The following is a 21,000-nucleotide window of genomic DNA, read 5'->3' on the forward strand; positions in this document are numbered from 1 at the left end:
ACAGACATCAAAGACAAAAGTTTTGATACCACATCTTCTATGGATCAAATCTATTCCTGTATTATAGTACATAGTTAATTTTCCTGGCACAGAGAATAGCATTAACTTCTCAAATGGTATCAGATAAAAATCCCTAAGTAAGATTAAAAAATGTGCTGCCCAAAGAGCACCAGCACAATGAAATCCTCTCCCTATTATCTAATATCTTTTATAAACCTATAGGAAGAAGTAGAATAAACCAACCAATTGTTCCTCTGTACAAATTCTATCAAGGTTAAGTTATGTAAATGCATATTAAAGTCAGCTTCATTACAATAAAATATACTGTTTTGCTAAATAGTAAGCAACAAAATGAAATCCTGAAAACACAGGAATCACTTGCTTATTCAACAACTGGTATTTCACCACAATTAACAATGAAAATATACTGAAGTTATCCTAACACATCCTTTCAACAATCTCTAGAAAACATTTTCCCATCCTTGTCCTAAATCTACTTCACTGAATAAAAGTAATCAGAACTTGGGGCGCCTGGGTGGCTCAGCGGGTTAAGCATCCAACTTCGGCTCGGGTCATGATCTCACGGTTCTTGGATTCGAGCTCCATGTCAGGCTCTGTGCTGACAGCCCAGAGCCTAGAACCTGCTTCAGATTCTGTGTCTCTCTCTCTGCCATGCCCCACTCACACCCTGTCTGTCTGTCTCTCTCTCTCAAAAAAAATAAATTAAAAAAATTTTAAAAAAAAGGTAACAGAACCCAATTAACAAAGGTGAACCAAAAGGTTAAAGACAGGAAATTTCTAATCAAGATGGCACTAAGGTTGGGACACCTGGCTGGCTCAGTCAGAGGAGCCCATGACTCTTGATTTCAGGGTCATGAGTTCAAACCTCATGTCGGCTGTAGAGATTATATAAGTAAGTAAATAAATAAATAAATAAATAAATAAACTAAAAAAAAAAAAAAAAAAAAAGATGGCACTAAGCTTTCTATTAATTATTCATACCTTGTCCCTGAGGAACCTGCTTGTCAGTGTTTCTTTCAGCTCAGATCACATAAACAGTTCTTATAAGATGGATCAGATTCTGCTTTAACAAAACACCTCTGGACAGCCACATATAATGAAATAACAACATTAACTTAACTATAATAAACCAAATTAAAATGTTATTTAGCAACTTAAATCAAGCTTAAACACTCATGACAGAAACACGTAACTTAAAAGAAAAAAAAATTAAAAGAAAAAAAAGTTTAAAGCATTAGCCTAAGTCTAATGGCAGCTAAAAACTTTCAGATAGGACACTTCCTGACAGGTTAATACAAGTGAAAATTAAAAGGAAAACTGTAATATTAACATGAACTCCTACAAAAAATAACAATCTGGTTTTAAACTAAGACATTGGTGATACTCCCACCAGGGCCACACAGCACTGCTTCTGTTATACTGCAGCACCACCAAGTGGCAGAAACATACACTACAAGTCTAGGACTGCTAGTTGAACACTTTCAAACTCGAAAATGGCAGCTGCTTTGCACTGAACTTTGTCCTACCAAAATTCCTAAGTTGAAGGCCCAACCCTTAATGCGACTGACTGTATTTAGAAATAGGGCCTGTGAGGAGGCGATAAAGGTAAAATGAGGACATAAGGTTGGGGGTCTAATAAGGACATTAAGGTTGGGGGTGTTCTTATAAGATGACAACAACAAAGGGCGAGCTCTCTGCACTCATACAGGCACCCAGGAAAAAGACCACATGAACACAAAGCAAGAAAGCAGCCACCTGCAAGCCAGCATGAGAACCTTCACCAGGAACCTTGATCTTGGCCTTCTCAGCCTCTAAAACTTAAATTTCTGTTGAGTTTAAGCTACTCCATCTGTGGTATTTTGTTATGGCAGCCTGACTGGACTAATATAGGAATGCTCAACCTTAACCCCCAAATTTTTCTCTCTTTATAACAAAGGCAACCATTTAAAAACCAAAAATAAAAATCAAATTCTAATCCAAAAATGTAGAAAAATTAAAGACAAGTTTTTTTTCTGACATGTTCCTTTATCAGCTAAAAGAGGATGTTACTTAGATCTGAAAGTTTAAAAGGATTAATTCTTACTATCAAAAGGAAAAAGTCTTTCCTTGAAATTAAGGGTCTATGGTTTCTAAGAATACCTATGCTTTCCTCAAAGCAAGGCAAAAGCTCTAAAACAGAAAAAAAAACAAAACAAAACAACTTATACATATTCACCTGAGAAAGGTAAACGTTATTAGAAAATAGATACACAGTACTTAAAAATCACAAATTCCTTCTGTTTCCATCTGTGTGTGTATTTAGAAATACCCATTTACAAATATTCCTTGACTGCCTATATTGTAGTAGTCAGAAACATGGACTCCAGAGCCCAACCAAGGTTCTGCATCCCTGTTCTGCTGCTCACTGTGAGGCCTTGGGCATGTTACTAAACTGATCTGTTTCAGTTCCTCTCCTATAAAATGGAGCTGATCCTCTTCCATAATGGCTGTATCCCTCCCCACAAGATTCTCTGTAGCATCCTATCATCTACACTCCATTCTCTCATTCCCCATGCCCTAATAAACTTTTACTTTCTTACAAATTATGGTGATCTAGAATTATTACCGAAATTAGCACCACATGAATAGGACAATCTTTTATCTTAGTATTTCAGAGTAGAAAACAAACAAGATAAACTGAAGTGAAAACTGAGTGCCTCAGTTCACAGGTTAATTGCCTCTGCCCACCCCCATAGCCTATATTTCTGCATCACCCAGCCTCTTACAATATAGTGTATAAAATTTGTCAGAAGGAAGGTTCTAGTGGTAGATGTAGATGATCCCTTGGGTCTGGGGTACTACTTCAGCTCTGCAAATTTAAATATTTGATGTTCTCTAAGTTTCCTCAGAAAGATCCAATTACAGAGACAGCTGATCTCACCAAATTTAGCCTGTTTTCCAGTTAATGTAGTCTCTTTTCTGGACCCAGACAATTATTATACTGCTGTAGGACCAGTCTAACTCTACGTACAGGATTACTGATCAATTCCTCAAAGTAGGATGCTAAGATTTCTATTTTGTCTTCCTTATGAGCATGAGGACCACAAAATTTGAAGACATAAAAGGAAAGACTTTACAACCGCTCCATTTAGTCTCCTACTATCCACAGAAAGGGAAAGGTCTTAGAGGATGTGTCAATTTCTCACCTGTTACCTTTCAATTTTAAGGGGTGTGGGTAAACCTTCATTTACTTGTATTATTGGTCTATAAGCTATTGCAAATACTTACTTAGAAAGTGTTCCATACTGAATTAGAAATGTAGCATTTTCAATCATTTTTTAAATCCTACTCCAAAGTAAATAACCACTAATGGTTTTTCTATGTTAAATAAATATGTTAGTGGTTTGTAAGAATTTTAATTACTATCACTCACCAATAATTACATCCAAACTTAAACCAGGTGAACGTTGCTACAGGAAAATACTGAGCCAAGACAAAGTAAGGCAACAGATCCAAATGAAATATGCCATAAAATCCATACTGCCGTCTCAAAAATATCTCAAAGTTAATCACTACCACCTTAGATTTTAAAGATACTTACTTCTAGTTATGAAGCCCTTAAATAACTCTTAATAGTACGTGTATCTTACAAAGATTAAGTGGCTCACCCAAAGTCTCTAGGATATTGACTAGCATTTACTAGAAACATACTGGAACAAATCTTCAACTCCTAGAGCAGTTCTCTCTCCATTATATTGTGCTTCCTTATAGCTCAACTTCTCAAATTTCAGGAAGATGTAATGTGATAAATGATAAGAAATTCATAAACAAGAATACAGTCCACAATGTATAACAAGTACTACATAATTAATGCCAAGCAAATGTCTAGACAACAACTGTTATTAAAGTTCAGAGACTACTATAGGATAGAGCTCACTGGTTAAATTTTAAAATAAACAGAATTTTAATTAAGAAAGAACCTTAGGGATGCCTGGTTTGCTCAGTTGGTTGAGTGTCTGACTCTTGATTTTGGCTCACGTCATGATCCCAGAGATGTGGGATCGAGTCCCACAATGGGCTCCACGCTGAGTCTGCTTAAGATTCTCTCCCTCCCTCTGCCCCTCTCCCCCGTTCCCATGTGCTCTCTAAAATTAAAAAGAAAAAATGAATGAACTTTCGAAATTATTCACTCTACAGAATGGCCACAATCAAAAAGATAAGAAATAACAAGTACTGGTGAGGATGTGGAGAAAAAGAAACCCTTGTGCGCTGCTGGTGGAGATGCAAACTGGTATAGCCACTGTGCAAAGAGCATAGAGGTTCCTCAAAAATTAAAAACAGAAATACCATATGATCCAATAATTCCACTAGTATTTACCCAAAGAATACAAAAACACTAATTTGAAGCAGTGTTTTTACATATACCCTAATATAGGGCATAAGCACCCCTATGTTTATTGCAGCATTATTTACAATAACCAAGACATGGAAGCAACCCAAGTGCCCATCGATAGATGAATGGATAAAGAAGATGTGGGGTACGTACACACGTACGTACATACACGTATGTGCGCGTACGTGCGCGCACGCGCGCGCACACACACGAATACTACTCGGCCATAAAAAAAAGAATGAGATCTTGCCATTTGCAACAATGTGGATAGTCTAGAGGGTATAACGTTAGGTGAAATAAGTCAGAGAAAGACATTACTATATTATTTCATTTATATTTGGAATCTAAAAAAACAAAAACAGGGGCGCCTGGGTGGCTCAGTTGGTTGAGCATCCGACTTCAGCTTGGGTCATGATCTCACAGCTTGTGGGTTCAACGGGCCCCGCATCAGGCTCTGTGCTAACAGCTCAGAGCCTGGAGCCTGCTTCAGATTCTGTGTCTCCCTCTCTCTCTGCCTCTAACCCACTCACATTCTGTCTCTGTCTCTCTCAAAAATAAATACACATTAAAAAAAATTTTTTTTTTAAAACAAAAAGCAGGGGCGCCTGGGTGGCGCAGTCGGTTAAGCGTCCGACTTCAGCCAGGTCACGATCTCGCGGTCCGTGAGTTCGAGCCCCGCGTCAGGCTCTGGGCTGATGGCTCGGAGCCTGGAGCCTGTTTCCGATTCTGCGTCTCCCTCTCTCTCTGCCCCTCCCCCGTTCATGCTCTGTCTCTCTCTGTCCCAAAAATAAATAAATGAAAAAAAAAAAAAAGCAGAAAAAGATCCACAAGTACAGAAAACAAACTGGTGGCTGCCACAGGGGAGGTGGTTTAGGGGAGGAACAAAATGATGAAGGGTAGTGGAAGTACAGGCTTCCAGTTATGAAATAAATAAAACACAGGGATAAAAGATTCAGTATTGGGAACACAGCCAATGGTATTGTAATAGCGTTGTATGGTGACAAATGATAGCTACACTTGTGGTAAGCATAGCATTGATGTATACAGATTTTCTGAACCACTCTAGTCTACACCTGAAACTAACACTGTGTATAAACTACACTTCAATTAAAACAAAAAATCGGGGGGCGTCTGGGTGGCTCAGTCAGGTTAAGCGTCCAACCGTTCAGGTCATGATCTCATGGTTCATGAGTTCGAGTCTTCCATCAGGCTTTGTGCTGACAGCTCAGAGCTTGGAGCCTGCTTTGAATTTTGTCTCCTTTCTCTCTGCCCCTCCTCTGCTTGTGCTCTCTCTCTCCCTCTTTCAAAAAATGAATAAACATTTAAAAAAAGAAAAAAAGAAGTTATTCACGCTAAACCTCACTTTACAAATAAGAAAAGTCATAATTTGAGCTGGGTCTAGATAGGATTTGAATAGTTAGGAAGAAAAGACAACTTTCCGAGTAAGGAGATAATATAAGCAAAGTTTAGAGGCTGAAACAAATCAGTTAAATTCAAGTAACAGAGAATAAATTCTTTTGACTGAGAATAAAGGTAAATTTAGGAATGGCTAAATTTTGTGTCAGGAATAAGGGATGGAGTTTCAATAGTTTAAAGAATTAAACTTCATCTTACAGGCAGTGGGAAGGTAGAGTGGGTTTGAGCAACAAATGTAAATTTCTTAAGGAAGCACAAATTGTGCACTTGTCTGGAAGCCAAGACAATAAACATAAAACAAGGGTTGTAAATGCCAAAGTGTTTTACCAACTGCAAATCCAATCTTAAAACAAGGTAGAGAAGGAGTTAGAGATAACAGAATTAAAAATGGACAATAAAAGAAAACGGAAACAAATAAGGGAAGAATAAATGATACATGTGGACAAAAGAATCAACAGTCACCTTAAAAAAGATAAGTTACTTCTTGCAGTCAAGTTCTAGAAAGAGAATTAGATGGTCCAAACAGTAAGTTTCCATGACTAAAAAGTACTTTACTCAAAGCATAATCACCGAATGCTACCGTGTTTCAAACTGCAGTAACTCACCTCTCTAGCAGCACAATCATGAGGAGCTTCTTCTTTATTTACTTTTCCTTTTGGAAATCCCCAGCCTGATTTTGCTAGGTACCCCTGAACCAGTAGTACCTATAAAAATGAGCAGAGGTAAAAATAAAACTTGCCTTCCTTTCCCACACTCCTTTCTAGGTCAAAGGTGTTTTTCTCCTTCCTTCAAGTAACTGTTATCACCAATATTTTTATACAGTACTTGGTTTTAGTATCTTCCAAAAGTCTCACTATACCAGTATGAACATGGGCATTCTGCCCATTTTAAAGTATTTCTTCAATAAAGTGACATTTCTTTGCAATAAGTCATACTACAAGTATAAAATATTAGGACTCAGAATGCAGAAAAAATATACAAACTTTGGCCTTTCAGCACTAAAAGTCTATTTTCAAACCTCAGTTCAGAACATTATATAAACAGCACATACATTTTATTTATGATGAAAACAGGTGATGACTGCACTAAAAATCTTTTATTACACTCACATTTTCAAGTGTCTCATCAAGAATAATTGCACCATATGTTGGTACTCCCATTTTATATTCCTTCCATTCATCCAAAATTTTTTCCACATCTTCACCTTGAGGCAGCAAAAATGGACAGTGACTGAAGAGTATACATAGTGTTAAGGAAGCTACTTTCTCTCTAAATATAGCTTGAGTACTTACATATAAAAAGAAACCTATTTAAATCAACTATGAATTTTATATGAAATTACTCAAATCTTCACCTAAGTTTTGTTCCTCCTTCTTGGTCACTACCCCTCCCCTCTTTGTTTTCTCCTGAACAAGTCATTGCTAGCTTCTGCATTCAGCTGGACACAAATCAAGTAAGATTTGCATAGTCAGTCTTAGAGCTCTATGCTAACACAAATTCAGGGCCATGTGAACATCTCAAATACTTCTCATTAAGTGAGTCAAATTCACCACATCAGGAGTCAACAAATACTAAAACTGATCACAAGAAACAGAAGTACAGTATACATACATTGGTGAAAGGTAGAAACCACCAAAACAAATAAAAGTGGCTACCTCTGGGAAGGAGAACTAGGGATGATGTATACCACTATTCTCTACTGTTGAATGTCTTCACCATGCACATGTATTGACTAGTTTTAAAATTAAAAACATTTTTAAAATGAGGAATTACTAAGAATTATAGAGAAAAGTAAATCTGGGCATTAAGTATAGCCTATTTCAAAAGAAACTGGGCATGCCCTGCCCCCCGTACTGGGCAGAGTAAAATATTTTTTTATTTTTTAAGTAGATAAAACCTAAACCTGTAAAGTAGATGCTCAGGCTTCCAATACTCTACTCTATCAAATGCCTCATCACTACAACACTGTTAATTATGGAAAGTGTGGGAAAAGATATTTGTTATGACAGTGTTTCTCAAACCAAGGATGTATTCTTAAGGGTCCTCAAGTCCTTTATGAACACATTTATTCTTTTTATTTTGATGTTAACCTAAAAACAGGTAATATGAGCATACTTTCAATCATTTGGATGACCACATATATCAAGTACTACATGATTTCGGAGACCATAGTACTACTTACTGCTGTGGTCTACTAAAAATGGAGGAAACTAATATACAAATGATGTATTAAGGTCAAATGATGCATAATATAGAAAGGAATATAGCTAGCATAATATAGAAAGGAAGGTTTCATTAACAGATAAATAGCAAAGAAAGGTGGTGGAAAAGCTGGTTAGTACAGGCACATCAAAACACCCTCAAAGAAGCACTATATTCACACTGTGACTGACAGTTGATTTAAAAAAAAAAAATCGTATTAAATTCATTTTATGAAAACAATTTTATAAGTTCTATAGCTTTTTATTTAAAAAAACCTGTTTGGGGCGCCTGGGTGGCGCAGTCGGTTAAGCGTCCGACTTCAGCCAGGTCACGATCTCGCGGTCCGTGAGTTCGAGCCCCGCGTCAGGCTCTGGGCTGATGGCTCGGAGCCTGGAGCCTGTTTCCGATTCTGTGTCTCCCTCTCTCTCTGCCCCTCCCCCGTTCATGCTCTGTCTCTCTCTGTCCCAAAAATAAATAAAAAACGTTGAAAAAAAAAAAATTTAATAAAAAAAAATAAAAAATAAAAAAAATAAAAAAACCTGTTTTCGGGCACCTGAGTGGCTCAGTTGGTTAAGTATCCGACTTTGGCTCAGGTCATGATCTCACGGTTCATGGGTTCAAGCCCCGCATCGGGCTCTGTGCTGACAGCTCAGAGCATGGAACATGCTTTGGATTCTGTGTCTCCCTCTCTCTCTGCCCCTCCCCCCCCAAAAGTAAACAAATATTTAAATAAATAAATAGATCAATCAATCTGTTTTGGTTTTTAGAGTTGTAGTAAAAACTATAGAGGCCCTCAAAGAGCCCAAAGAAGTCAACCATCTAGGACAACACTGTAATCAAAAGACAGATACTAGGTTAACCTCAATATACAATCTACAATATAATCTCACTATAATAGAATCTCAGCATAAATGCCTTTAATTGGGGAAGGGAGAAAAAAGGACAAAGCTTGGATATAACATTAACCCTTTCATTCTATACAAGCCTGCTAACATTCTGGAAAGGTACTTCCCAATAATAGTCTGGCTTTATATGTTTAGTAAAACCTCTTATGTGTTTTAAAGTCATCACAGGTTTGGGGTGCCTGGGTGGCTCAGTCGGTTGGGCATCCGACTTCGGCTTAGGTCATGATCTCATGGCTCGTGAGTTCAAGCCCTGCGTTGGGCTCTGTGCTGACAGCTCAGAGCCTGGAGCCTGCTTCGGATTCTGTATCTCCGTCTCTCTGCCCCTCCCCTGCTCATGCTCTGTCTCTCCTGTCTGTCAAAAATAAATAAAGATCAAAGTCATCACAGGTTTTTGTTTTTTTTTTAATCTTAAGTATACATCTTAAATAAATGTTTATTTCTTCCAATAAAATTTTTACCATAGAAAAACAAAAGTATGCACGAAGCAGAAAGAACTCCTAATAGTTCAGAGAGGAAGATACTTCTGCAGTTCTTCCTCTTTCCTCTTCCTACAGTGTTCCTAATAACTGCAAGGTGCATCACCATGTCCATAAATTAGTGTTATCTTACTTTTCTACCCATTAAACAACTTTAAAAAAAAAAAACAAAAAATATTTAACAAGAGAAATTATAAATCAACTGACTACTATTTACATTTTCCATTTACTCATTTTTTTCTACCCAAAACCACCACAAAATGAGTTGACTGAACCAACTACAGTTCAAGATATACTTAGAACACTGAAAAGAATCTTTCTATGTTTTCTTTCCTCTAGTTACTTTATTGTGAGAATACAGTATATAATACATGTCACATGCAAAACACGTGTTTACTGGCTATTTTACTGGTAAGGCTTCTGGTCAACAGTAGGCTATTAGCAGTTAAGTTTTGGGGAGTCAAAGTTATACACAGACTTCACACTACACAGAGGTCAGGACTCCTAATCCCCACATTGTTCATGGGTCAACGGTAGTTAAGAGGTTATACTGATTAAAGTAAAAATTTGAAGCACATCCCCACTTGTAACATATTCTTACAAGAATATAGAATACATATAATCTTTTTTTTTTAATAATCTAGTGAATTTTTCTTAAGTACTCTTTTTATACTAACATTTTTGCAAATACATGAAAAATCTGTTCTAGGTAGAACCATCATTTAGACAGTAATCGTCCTCCAAAATCCTGCCATTATCAAGATAATGATATCTTGATACAATTAATGATAATGATACAAATTTCCTCATGGACAACTCCTCTCAAGCTGTAGCCTCAGTTCCTTGTATTCCTTGTCCTATCCATTCCCACTTCTCAGACCAAATCCCATAGCAACATTCTGGACCTTGCTATCACTAAAACTATTCCCGCAATTTGCCTGAAATAAAACATCATGACCATAACTTTCTACAGCATTCTTCTAATTAACTCACATTATATCATTATTGTACATTGATCTTGACTATATTCATTTGTCTGCATTAGCACCCTCCTCCTGCTTTTATTTTCTTCCCTAAACAATATGGCTTATCACTTTAATCAATCTCTTAGCAATTTCCAAAATTCCTTTGCCCCACTGTTCTCTGAACATAGATCCCTAAGCAAAACTTTAACCCAGGAGAAAATCCAGGATGCCCATTCTATACTGACCTTGCTGAGCACTTACTAAAGAAAAATCTCAAGGCTATACACAATTTATAAAAAAGAAAACAAAGGTACAGAAAAGCTCCACAATTTGCCCAAGGTCGCATGGCAAGTAAATGGCAAAGATGGGACCCTAACCCAAGTAAACTGGCTCCAGAACTTATGCTGTCAACTTTTACTCGATGCTCTTCAGTAGTACCCTATCGTAACTTACCATACTGCACTAATAACTTTCTTTCATCTTGAAGACAGGGACTGAAACCACTTTGTTCACTACATAATGCCTGGCATGGAGTAAACACTCACTTATTTAATGAAATCTATCACATTAGCAAGAAAGGCTTTTCTCTATACAACTGAATAAACATAACGAAACAAAGTTTTGGATGTTGTTGTTTTTTTTTAATTAGCAAGGGAAGTTTAAAACTCATGTGCATACACACACAAAATGTTGCCCAGAACCCCAAAGTATGTAAAGTTGTTCTGGTAGAACCCTAAGTCTATGCAAAATAGATCACAGACGCAGATTTGCCTGTTTTGATCATGTTTCTATCACTAGATTACAGCTTCTTAAAAGCGAAGTCCTCCATAATTTCTCCACAGAACCTATGACCAAGTCTTTAACAAAGATAGTGTTCAATAGCAGTTCTATCCCCCTTTGATTCTTCATTTACTTCTCCATTATTTAATCAAAGAGCCTGATCATTTCTGCCACTGAAATGTCTCTTCAGTCTTTTCTTTGTAGTCCCTCTACTATGGTTCAAGACCTTAATGCTCCGTATCTCAAGTAATGTGACAGCCCACCCTATGGTTTAACCTCTCCTGCCAACTAAGTCTTCTTGAATACCATTTCAAAAGATTTGCATAATATTCCTTAGCCTTGATCAAAAATTTAAAAAATTTTTATGGTTACCAATGATCTAGAACAAAGTGTTTCATCCATTTTCTGCAGAGACCTGGGGCAGGGCTGACCCATATTTCATGGAACTCAAGGAGAATTATAGCTAGGAGCTGAGGACAAGAGTTATTTCCATTCTTCCTCCAACTCTAGTACAGTACAGTGAACTTGTGGTTACAATTCCATTCGAATACATGATTTACAGTTAAAAACAATGACCTACAGAATAAAAACCACTTTGGCTCAAGATCTAAGAACCCACAAATCCCCCCTACATACCTCCCATCCCTATTCCCTACTATCTTCCCATAAGAATTGTCTGTTCAATATATACTAATTTACTTCCTATGGTATCCCTTATTCTTTCCAACTCTCCAATTTTGCTCAATCCTTTTCTTTACCTGGAACATACTACCCACTCCTATCTCTTTATAAAATCCTACATTCCCTTACAAATATAGCTTTGCCTAAAAAATCTCTGAATTCTAAACACATTTAATATTGGGACCATTAACAATTCACCAGTTTTTGTGCCTTCTAACAGCTTTTTTTATAATCTTAAATTTTCATATCTTTTATAACTAATAAACTGACAAGCTTCTATCTTATTTGTAAATGGGAAAAAAAAAAAAACTTTGAAAGCAAGAACTTCTTTGTATTTGCCACAAAACTAAAATCATTGCTTTTAACATATTAAATATTCAATAATTATTTAACAATTTCTATCCCCAAAAGGTAGTGATTTGATTAAAGATCATCTAGTTAAATGGAACAGCAAGAACAAAGTAAAAAAAGAGGTCAGTTCTAGAAACAGGGTAGTTATTTCTGAAAGAGAAAATCAAATTTAATTCTAACAATCACTGCATTATTTCAAAGGGTCCTCTAGATAAAAATGAATATACTATTAAATTGTGTCTACTATTTATATTGACAATTTTTAGAAACCAAGTATAGTTATCTAGTAAGTTTTAAATCTCAAAGACAAGCAAAAGGAAATCTGTACTAAAATATTTTATTAGCAATAATGAAATACAGTCATTATAGTAAAAAAAAGGATATCAGCTTTAGCAAAGTCTCTTATCCCACACTGAGGTAATCCTGGTGTGTTCTGCATGTAGAAATCCAAGTAAAACCAATGGGCAAGTTCAATCTGAAAACACACTCGGATAGCATTGTCTCTTTCCTCGCTGGGAATATGCAAAATAAATCGGCTGTCAAAAACAAAAAACATTAAAATTACATTTACAAACCGTAACGAATTTAACCTACTGAACTGCTTTAACCACCAACATAAAAAAGGGACCAAGTGCTGATCAAGGAAGGAAAATTTGGAAGCATTACTGTAGGGAAGAGGAGTCTGGATGGAAGGCAGCTATGCTCACCACTCTACCACCAATGCTGCACAAGGAAGAGAAGCCTGAAAAAATAGTTTTTCACAGTTATCTCATTCATAATAGAGTTTTTTTAAAAGGCCATTTACCCTTTGTTAACAAAATAAAGGGAGCAAGGAAACGACGTTCACTAGGATTTCCTCCCATGACTGGTAACATTTAAAAAAAAAAAAAAAAGCATTGTTTTTTTTTTGCTGAGAGAGAGAGCGAGCGAGCCTGAGAGAGCGAGAGCGTGCATGCAAGCAGGGGAGGGACAAAGGAGAGGGAGAGAGAGTCCCAAGCAGGCTCCACACTGACAGCACAGAGCCTGACATAGGGCTTGATCCTACAATCCTGCGATCATAACCACAATCCTGAAATCAAGAGTCAGATGCCTAACCGACTGAGCCACCCAGGTGCCACAGCATATAATGTACAAATATATTCATTCATTCAAATAGGTAAGATGTTAGCTGCTTAATCTTCTTGTTTAAAGTATTACAAAGCGACAAGAAATCAACTCTTGTTTAATTAACAGACTACACTTCTCAAAGACCCCCATCTGCAGAACTGGAGCTCAAAATACCTCTTAAAACGTACGTTTAAAATAACTTTTTAAAGTATACTCACTTTTTAAAATCCTAAATTATCTTTTCCAAGTGCATTTGAAGGAAGGTGGGGACATATTTTATATATACAGCATAAATATACACTATATTACATATACATGTGACTGAGACAATAAACCCCTCTTTCTGTTAAGATGTCAGAATTTAAAAATCTAAGTGAATGGGATTCACAGCACTCCTTAAGCAACCACCCATTACTTCTTCCACTGCATAGAATTTTTTGGAAATGCCTTGGAGAGACAGATTGAACTACACAAAAGAAATCCATTGGTTGTTTTAAATTTATTTTTTTATTTTATTTTTTTAACGTTTATTTATTTTTGAGACAGAGAGAGACAGAGCATGAACAGGGGAGGGGCAGAGAGAGAGAGGGAGACACAGAATCTGAAACAGGCTCCAGGCTCTGAGCTGCCAGCACAGAGCCCAACGCGGGTCTCGAACTCACGGACCGTGAGATCATGACCCGAGCCAAAGTCGGACGCTTAACCGACCAAGCCACCCAGGCGCCCCTAAATTTTTTAATATTTATTTATTTTTGAGAGAGAGAGAGACAGAACGTGAGTGGGGAGAGAGAGAGAGGCAGACAGAGAATCTGAAGCAGGCTCCAGGTCCAAGCTGTCAGCACAGAGCCTGATGTGGGGCTTGAACCCATGGACCATGAGATCATGACCTGAGCAAAAGTGAGACACTTAACCAACTGAGCCACCCAGGCACCCCGAAATCCAAAGGTTTTTAAGTTATTTTTAAAAATTAAGAATTAGTTATTGACAGTTTGATCACTCACACTATTCACTAGCAAATATTTTTGCTTGTTTCCAAGGTTCAAATCAACCTTTTTTGTTCATGTTCAAAAAACATGCTTTTAAATTATAAAAATAATGTAACATTCCAATAAGGGAATAAATAAGTAAATGGTAAGATGAATGTAGGTACAATTAACCTATATTTCAATACAGAAAAACTATGGGGAAAAGGAGCTTAAACTGCACATACACCAGGAACAAAATGTGTAACATGCAATCCCGGTGGCATTATCTAAAATTAAAAAATCCAAACTCTTCTAGATGGCATTCAAGATCTGGTTCGTACCCACCTGCATAACCTCTTGGATTACTTTAAGGGGCTCTTTATACCCAGGGATACCAAATTCTTAGAAATGTCTTAAATTGTCATCTATATACTGTACCTACTTCCTTTCCCTTGTCCACCTAGCAAACTCCTAATTCATCCTTCATGACTTACAAACATTACCCCTCTTATGTAGATACACCAGACTCCTCTGAACAGATTTATATAATCTCTGAGACTCCCAACTCCTTTACAATTATCTGGCGTTTACTATCAATGTCCACAAACTCCTCTAAAGTAGTTCACTGAGATAATGTACCCTATCTTTCCCTGTTTTTATTCCTATAGTCTAGCAAACTGTTTGACATATACATTGAGAATGACATACTGATAGTTACGATTTATCTTTTAAATGCTTACGTAGGTCCTATTCTGGTTAGATGGAACAAGCACACTCTGTCCCTCCCATAAAATGTCACTATCAAACCTGGACAAAAAAAGCATACAGCAGCTACTTGAAAACTGTAAAAAGTAAACAGTAGCAGGAAGACTGGGGAGGACAATATCTGAAGTGAATTTACCATTTTTCCACCCTCTAGTGTCGCCTGGCCGGACTGGGGGTTAGAAGTGAGCACCAGCTGGGAAAGAGAGAGCCCCAGAAGCCCTCTAGGGTCAAGCCTCAAGGGTCAAGAGAGGAGTCTAACTCTTGCAGAGAGTAGGGTTTTCCTTTTCTTTTCTCCATTCTCCCATGCCCCAGCCCACAAGCAATGCCATCATGGTTAGAGGTGGCAGCAATAGTGTGTGTAACAGAGACCCACAGAGGCTAAAACTCTAAGGGACAGGAAACTTTCTCTTGAATCGCAAGAGCTATGTGCTCCCAGCAGAGTAGGGCTAATGTTCACTGGTTTTTTTTCTTCTAACCTTCAGCCACTTGGTCTCAGACGTGAGCAGCGACACATGAAGTGTATGCCACAGTGGCTTCTGACTAAAGGACCAAAAGTGTAGACCTAAAGAGCCAATAAGTATCAGGGAAATAGCTAAAGAGAAGCAGCTCAGGAAAATGGCCCCAGGAAATTGTTTACAAACTGAGGCTCAATCCCAAACTGCACAAGCTTGGATTAGACTACGAAGAGCAAACCACCAACTTTGTGAACTGAACTATATCAGACCACTGCCCACATCTAAGAATGACCACTGGGTGGTAAAACAGGATAAACAGCACTGCAAAAAACTAATTTTGTATCTGATTTATTTAACTTAACACATCCCTAAAACACTCTAGACATTTATTATTTTCTCAGTTTGGGGCATTTTCTACTGACTTCCCATTATGGAATTAACTCCATTCCCACTCCCATTCTACATACCCTTCTCATCTCTCCATCCACCCAACAAAACTGTATCACAATTTTGGTTAGGATGTCAACTTCAGCACTACTGACATTTTGAAGAAGAGAAGTCTAGGTTGAGAAGAACTTTCCTGTGCACTGCATGATGTTCAGCACATCCCTAGCCTCTACTCATTAGCACTCCCCACCAAGATGTAACAGCTAAAAAGATTTCCAGGTAATGCAAATGTCCCCTGAAGGGGGGAAAATCATTCCCAGTGATAACCAGAGTTAGATGAGCACTCAGTCTTTACATTATTATGATTCTGTAAATGCAATTCACAATTAAGCCATGTGGTAAGCTAGGATTACTTTTTCTTTCCTGCACAATCCTTTGTTCTTCCCATAATTAATGTCTTATCATTGCATTTGCTTCATTTTCCCTATATCATCCCTATCACTAATTCAACCTTCCACTAGTTTCCTAAATTTTTTTCTCAAATGTTAATTCAGACACATCAGTTTCATCTCCAAGACTATCGTTGAGCCCTCTCATCTGTTCCAATCGGCTGCTTATCATCTACAGCTGATACACATCTATCATACTACACTGTCCTCTTACTAGCATCCTATGGTTCCCCATGCCTCTATCCTACAGAGTCCAGGATTCCTATATCCTGTCTTCCTCCTTAATTTTCTTTATTCTTTTCATGAAGTATACCCTCCCAAACCTTCTGAAGGAAGGATGCAAGGTACTGTACATCTGAAAATATGGTTATCCTCAGAGCTGACAGGCTGGATTAAGAATTCTAGGCTGGAAATCATTTTGAAGACAGTGCTGTCTCCCACCTGCCTCCAATTTTGATGGTGAGAAGACAAAGCATTTCAGATTTGTCTGATGTATTTTTTTTCCAGTCTGGAAGCTTCTAGGTTCTTCCTTCTGTCCCCAGTATTATGAAATTTCCCAGCTGTCTATTTTTCATCTACTGCACTGGCCAATCAATGGACCTTGCTTCTTTGGAAATTCACATCCCTCAGTGCTGAAGGACCTCATGAACTGATCCTCACGATTCTTTACTCTCCTCTGATATTTCCTACCTCTGATTCCTCCTCTGCCCCCCACCCCAACCTTCTGAGAAACATTATTAACTGTATCTTGCAAACCATCTATTAAGATTGTTTCTGCTCTCATATTTTTAATTTCCAAATGCTATCTGTTTAAATTATGCTTTTATAGATTATCCTGTTATTCCATGATTGTAAAAATCTACCTCTCTAAGGAGATCAATATAGTTTAAATTTTCTTCTATCTGCATAGTTTGCTTGCTCCCAGTTGCTTTTCCTTTCTTTGAGCTTTAAACTCTACCTTTTAATGTTAAGAAGCCTATTTCAGATATCCATATTTAAGTGAAAGGCCACAAAGCTATTTAGAAGGCTTATCAAACTATAAGGCGTCATTTAAGGTAAGTGATCAGGCTGAGCCATTTAATTGGGGAAACAATGTCAGTGTCATCAAGTCTTTCTTCACGAGCTAGTCAAATCACCTAAAGAATCTTCCAATGTCAGACTTGGGAGAGTAAAGGACAAGCTGCCACATTCTAGGAGCGGAACAGAAGAAGGCTGAGGGCTTTCAGGATATATATATGTGTATATACATGTACACAGGATATATAAATTCACTTCTTCCATTTTTCAATATTCTTATTTTAGAATAGATTGACACTATTACAGCACTCTCATTCAGGTCTATTAGATCTACTAAGTCATATACAGTATTCCTTTTTCCTTTATAGTTCCGAAATTTTGTTGCTCATCCTTTCACCCATTCTTCCTTTTCTTGTGGTTTTATGTACTTAAGAATTTTTAAACTTTACTCTTTTAGTGAAGTAGATGTCTATGTACAACCTACTATCTTTAAATAGAAATTTTCATTTCTAGTAAAGTTTCTAGACACTAACCACAATCTAAAATGTGGCAAAAAGTGCATAGCACAAAGAAATCCAATTTCATTCCCATCCCAACCCAGAAAAGCCCCAAGTGAAGAAAGGTCAACTGGAAAAGGGAGTTAAGAAGTAGGACTTTAAAAGAAAAAGGAGAAACACGCCAGGGCATCCCACAGAGTGTGAAGCTATGAAGCCTGCTTAAGATTCTCTTTCTCTCTCCCTCTGCCCCTCTCCTTCCCACTCTCTCTCTCTCTCTAAAAAAAAAAAAAAAAAAAAAAAAAAAAAAGGCCTGAGTGTTTAAAAAAACAAAAATCATTAGAAGGGGCACCTGGGTGGCTCAGAGGGTTAAATATCCAACTCTTGATTTCGGCTGAGGTCATGACCTCACGGTTCATGGGTTAAAGCCTCAAGTAAAGAATCCCACGGGTACAGAGCCTGCTTGGATTTTCTCTCTCTCACTCTCTCTCTGCCCCTTCCCTGCTTGCTCCCACATGCACATTCTCTCTCAAAATAAATAAGCTTAAAAAAATTAGAAGATGTAGGAGCAGCAATCTGAAAAATAGGGTAATGGAAAGTACCCAAGCTGGACAGTAAAAAAAGAAGAAATACAGGATAGGTTATGAGATCTCTTGGATAACATCAAGCAAACAAACATTTGTATTAGAAGGAGTCCCAAAAGGAGAGAAAGATGAACCCAAAGAGTTCTATACCATGACACATAATAATTAAAATGTCAAAGACTAAAATTTTAAAAGTTTTAAAAGCAAAAAGAAAGAGGCAAATAGTCATGTACAAGGAATATCCCACAAATCTATCAGCTAATTTTCCAGCAAAAATTTTGCAGGCCAGAAATGAGTGGCATGATATATTCAAAATGCTGAAAGGAAAGAACTGCAAAGAATGATCTACCCAGCAAGATTACTATTCAGAATTGAAGAGGAGATAAACAGTTACCCACACAAAAGTGAAAGGAGTTCATCACCACTAAACCAGCCTTAAGGAACATTAAAGGGACTTCATTAAGTGGGAAAGAAAAAGCTATAATTAAAAGAAAATTATGAATGGAAAAAAATTCATGAATAAAAGCTAATATACAATAAGGGTAGTAAGCAATTATAAAGCTAATGTGAAAGTTAAATGAAAGAAATAGTCAAATCAGTTATATCTAAACAATTAGTTAAGGTGACTCACAAAAAGATGTAAAATATGACAACATATACATAAAACATGGAGGGATGGTAAAAATGAAATTCTTTTAGAATGTGTTCAAATTTAAGTGACCATCAACTTAATATAGACTGCTACATATTTAAGATGTTATATACTAATCTCACGGTAACTTCAAACCAAAAACCTATAATAGATACACAAAAAATAAAAAAGCAAACCAAGTCTAGCAGCAAAGAAACTCATCAATACAAGAGCAAAAGAAGAAAGGAACAGACAAGAACTACATAACCAGAAAACAAGTAACATCATGGCATAAGTATACACCTATTGACAATTACTTTAAATGTAAATGGTCTAAATGCTTCAAACAAAAGACACAGGGTGACAGAATGGACAAAAAACAAGACCCAGCAATAGGCCGTTTAGAAAAGATTCACTTCAGACCTTAAAGACACATACAGACTGAGTGGTGAGATGGAAAAAGATATTCCATGCAGATGGAAGCAGCAAAAAGAAAAAAAGAAACAAACAAAAACAAGAACAACAAAACACCAGAGCAGCAATACTTACATTAAACAAAACAGATCTCAAAACAAAGAGACAAAGGGAATTACTTAATGATAAAACGATCAATACAAAAAAGAGGATATGCAATTGTAAATATCTATGTACCCGACCCTGAAGCACCTAAATACATAAAACAATTATTAACAGACATAGAGAAAGAAACTGACAGTAATACAATAATAGCAGGGGACCTGAACACCCCACTTTAACATCAACTGATAGATCATCCAGACAAAGAAAATAAGTAAGGAAACATGTCTTTGACACGTTACACCAAATGGACTTAACAGATATATACAGAATATTCCATACTAAAACAACAGAATACACATTCTTTTCAAGTACACATGAAACATTCCCTGGGATGGATCACACATTAGGCTACAAAACAAGTGTCAGTAAATTTAAGAAGACTGACATCATATCATGCATCTTTTCCAACCACAACAGTATAAAACTAGAACTCAATTACAAGAAAAAAAAAAGAAAAACACATGGGAACTAAACAACATGCTACTAAACAACCAAATGAAATTAAAGAGGAAATAAAAAAAATACATGGAGGCCAATGACAGTGAAACACAACAGTCCAAAATCTTTGAGATGCAGCAAAAACAGCTGTAAGAAGGAAATTTATAGCAATACAGGTCTGCCTTAAGAAACAAGAAAAATCTCAAACAATCTTACACCTAAAGAAACTAAAAAAAGAACAGGCCAAAGTTAGTAGAAAAAAGGAAATAATAAAGATCAGAGCAGTAATAAATGATATAGAACCTAAAAAAAAAAAAAACACAGAAAAGATCAATGAAACCAAGAGCTGGTTCTTTGAAAAGATAAACAATGATAAACCTTTAGCTAGACTCATCAAGAGAAAAAGAAAAAAGACCCAAGTAAAATAAATCAGAAACGAAAGAGAAAAATGGACACCACAGAAATACAAATGGTTATAAGAGACTACTATAAAAAATTATATGCCAACAAATTGGACAACCTAGAAGAAATGGATAAATTCCTAGAAACACACATTTTTCTAAAAGTGAATCAGGAAGAAACAGAAAATCTGAATAGACTTGATTCCTAGTAACAAAACTGAATCAGTAATCAAAAAAACTCCCAACAAGCAAAAGTCCAGGACCAGATGTATTCACAAGTGAATGCCACCAAACATTTAAAGAGTTAATACCTATTCGCCTCAAACCATTCCAAAAAGTACAACAGGAAACAAAACTTCCAAGTACATTCTCCAAGGCCAGCATTACACTGATACCAAAACTAGACAAAGACACTACGAAAGAAGAAAACTACAGGCCAATATCCCTGATAAACACTGATGTAAAAAACCTCAACAAAACATGAGCAAACTGCATGCAACAATATGTTAAAAGGATCAGTCACTACTATCAATTGAGACTTATTCCTGGGATGCTAAGA

The 21,000-nt window shown here is 36.8% G+C and overlaps 1 protein-coding gene across 1 annotated transcript in view; it reads right to left on the reverse strand.

Moving 5' to 3' along the window:
• Positions 1-21,000, reverse strand: part of DCP2 (decapping mRNA 2) — a 50,510-nt gene that overhangs the window by 21,063 nt on the left and 8,447 nt on the right. Inside the window, exons 2-4 of the mRNA XM_019450492.2 lie at positions 12,554-12,705; positions 6,919-7,046; positions 6,415-6,513 (exon numbers count right to left, since the gene is read on the reverse strand). Coding sequence (XP_019306037.1) covers positions 6,415-6,513; positions 6,919-7,046; positions 12,554-12,705 — 379 coding nt within the window. The remainder of the gene's footprint in view (positions 1-6,414; positions 6,514-6,918; positions 7,047-12,553; positions 12,706-21,000) is intronic.

Source organism: Panthera pardus, unplaced genomic scaffold (assembly GCF_024362965.1).
Source record: "Panthera pardus isolate Hobbes unplaced genomic scaffold, ASM2436296v1 HiC_scaffold_2, whole genome shotgun sequence".
NCBI lineage: Eukaryota > Metazoa > Chordata > Mammalia > Carnivora > Felidae > Panthera > Panthera pardus.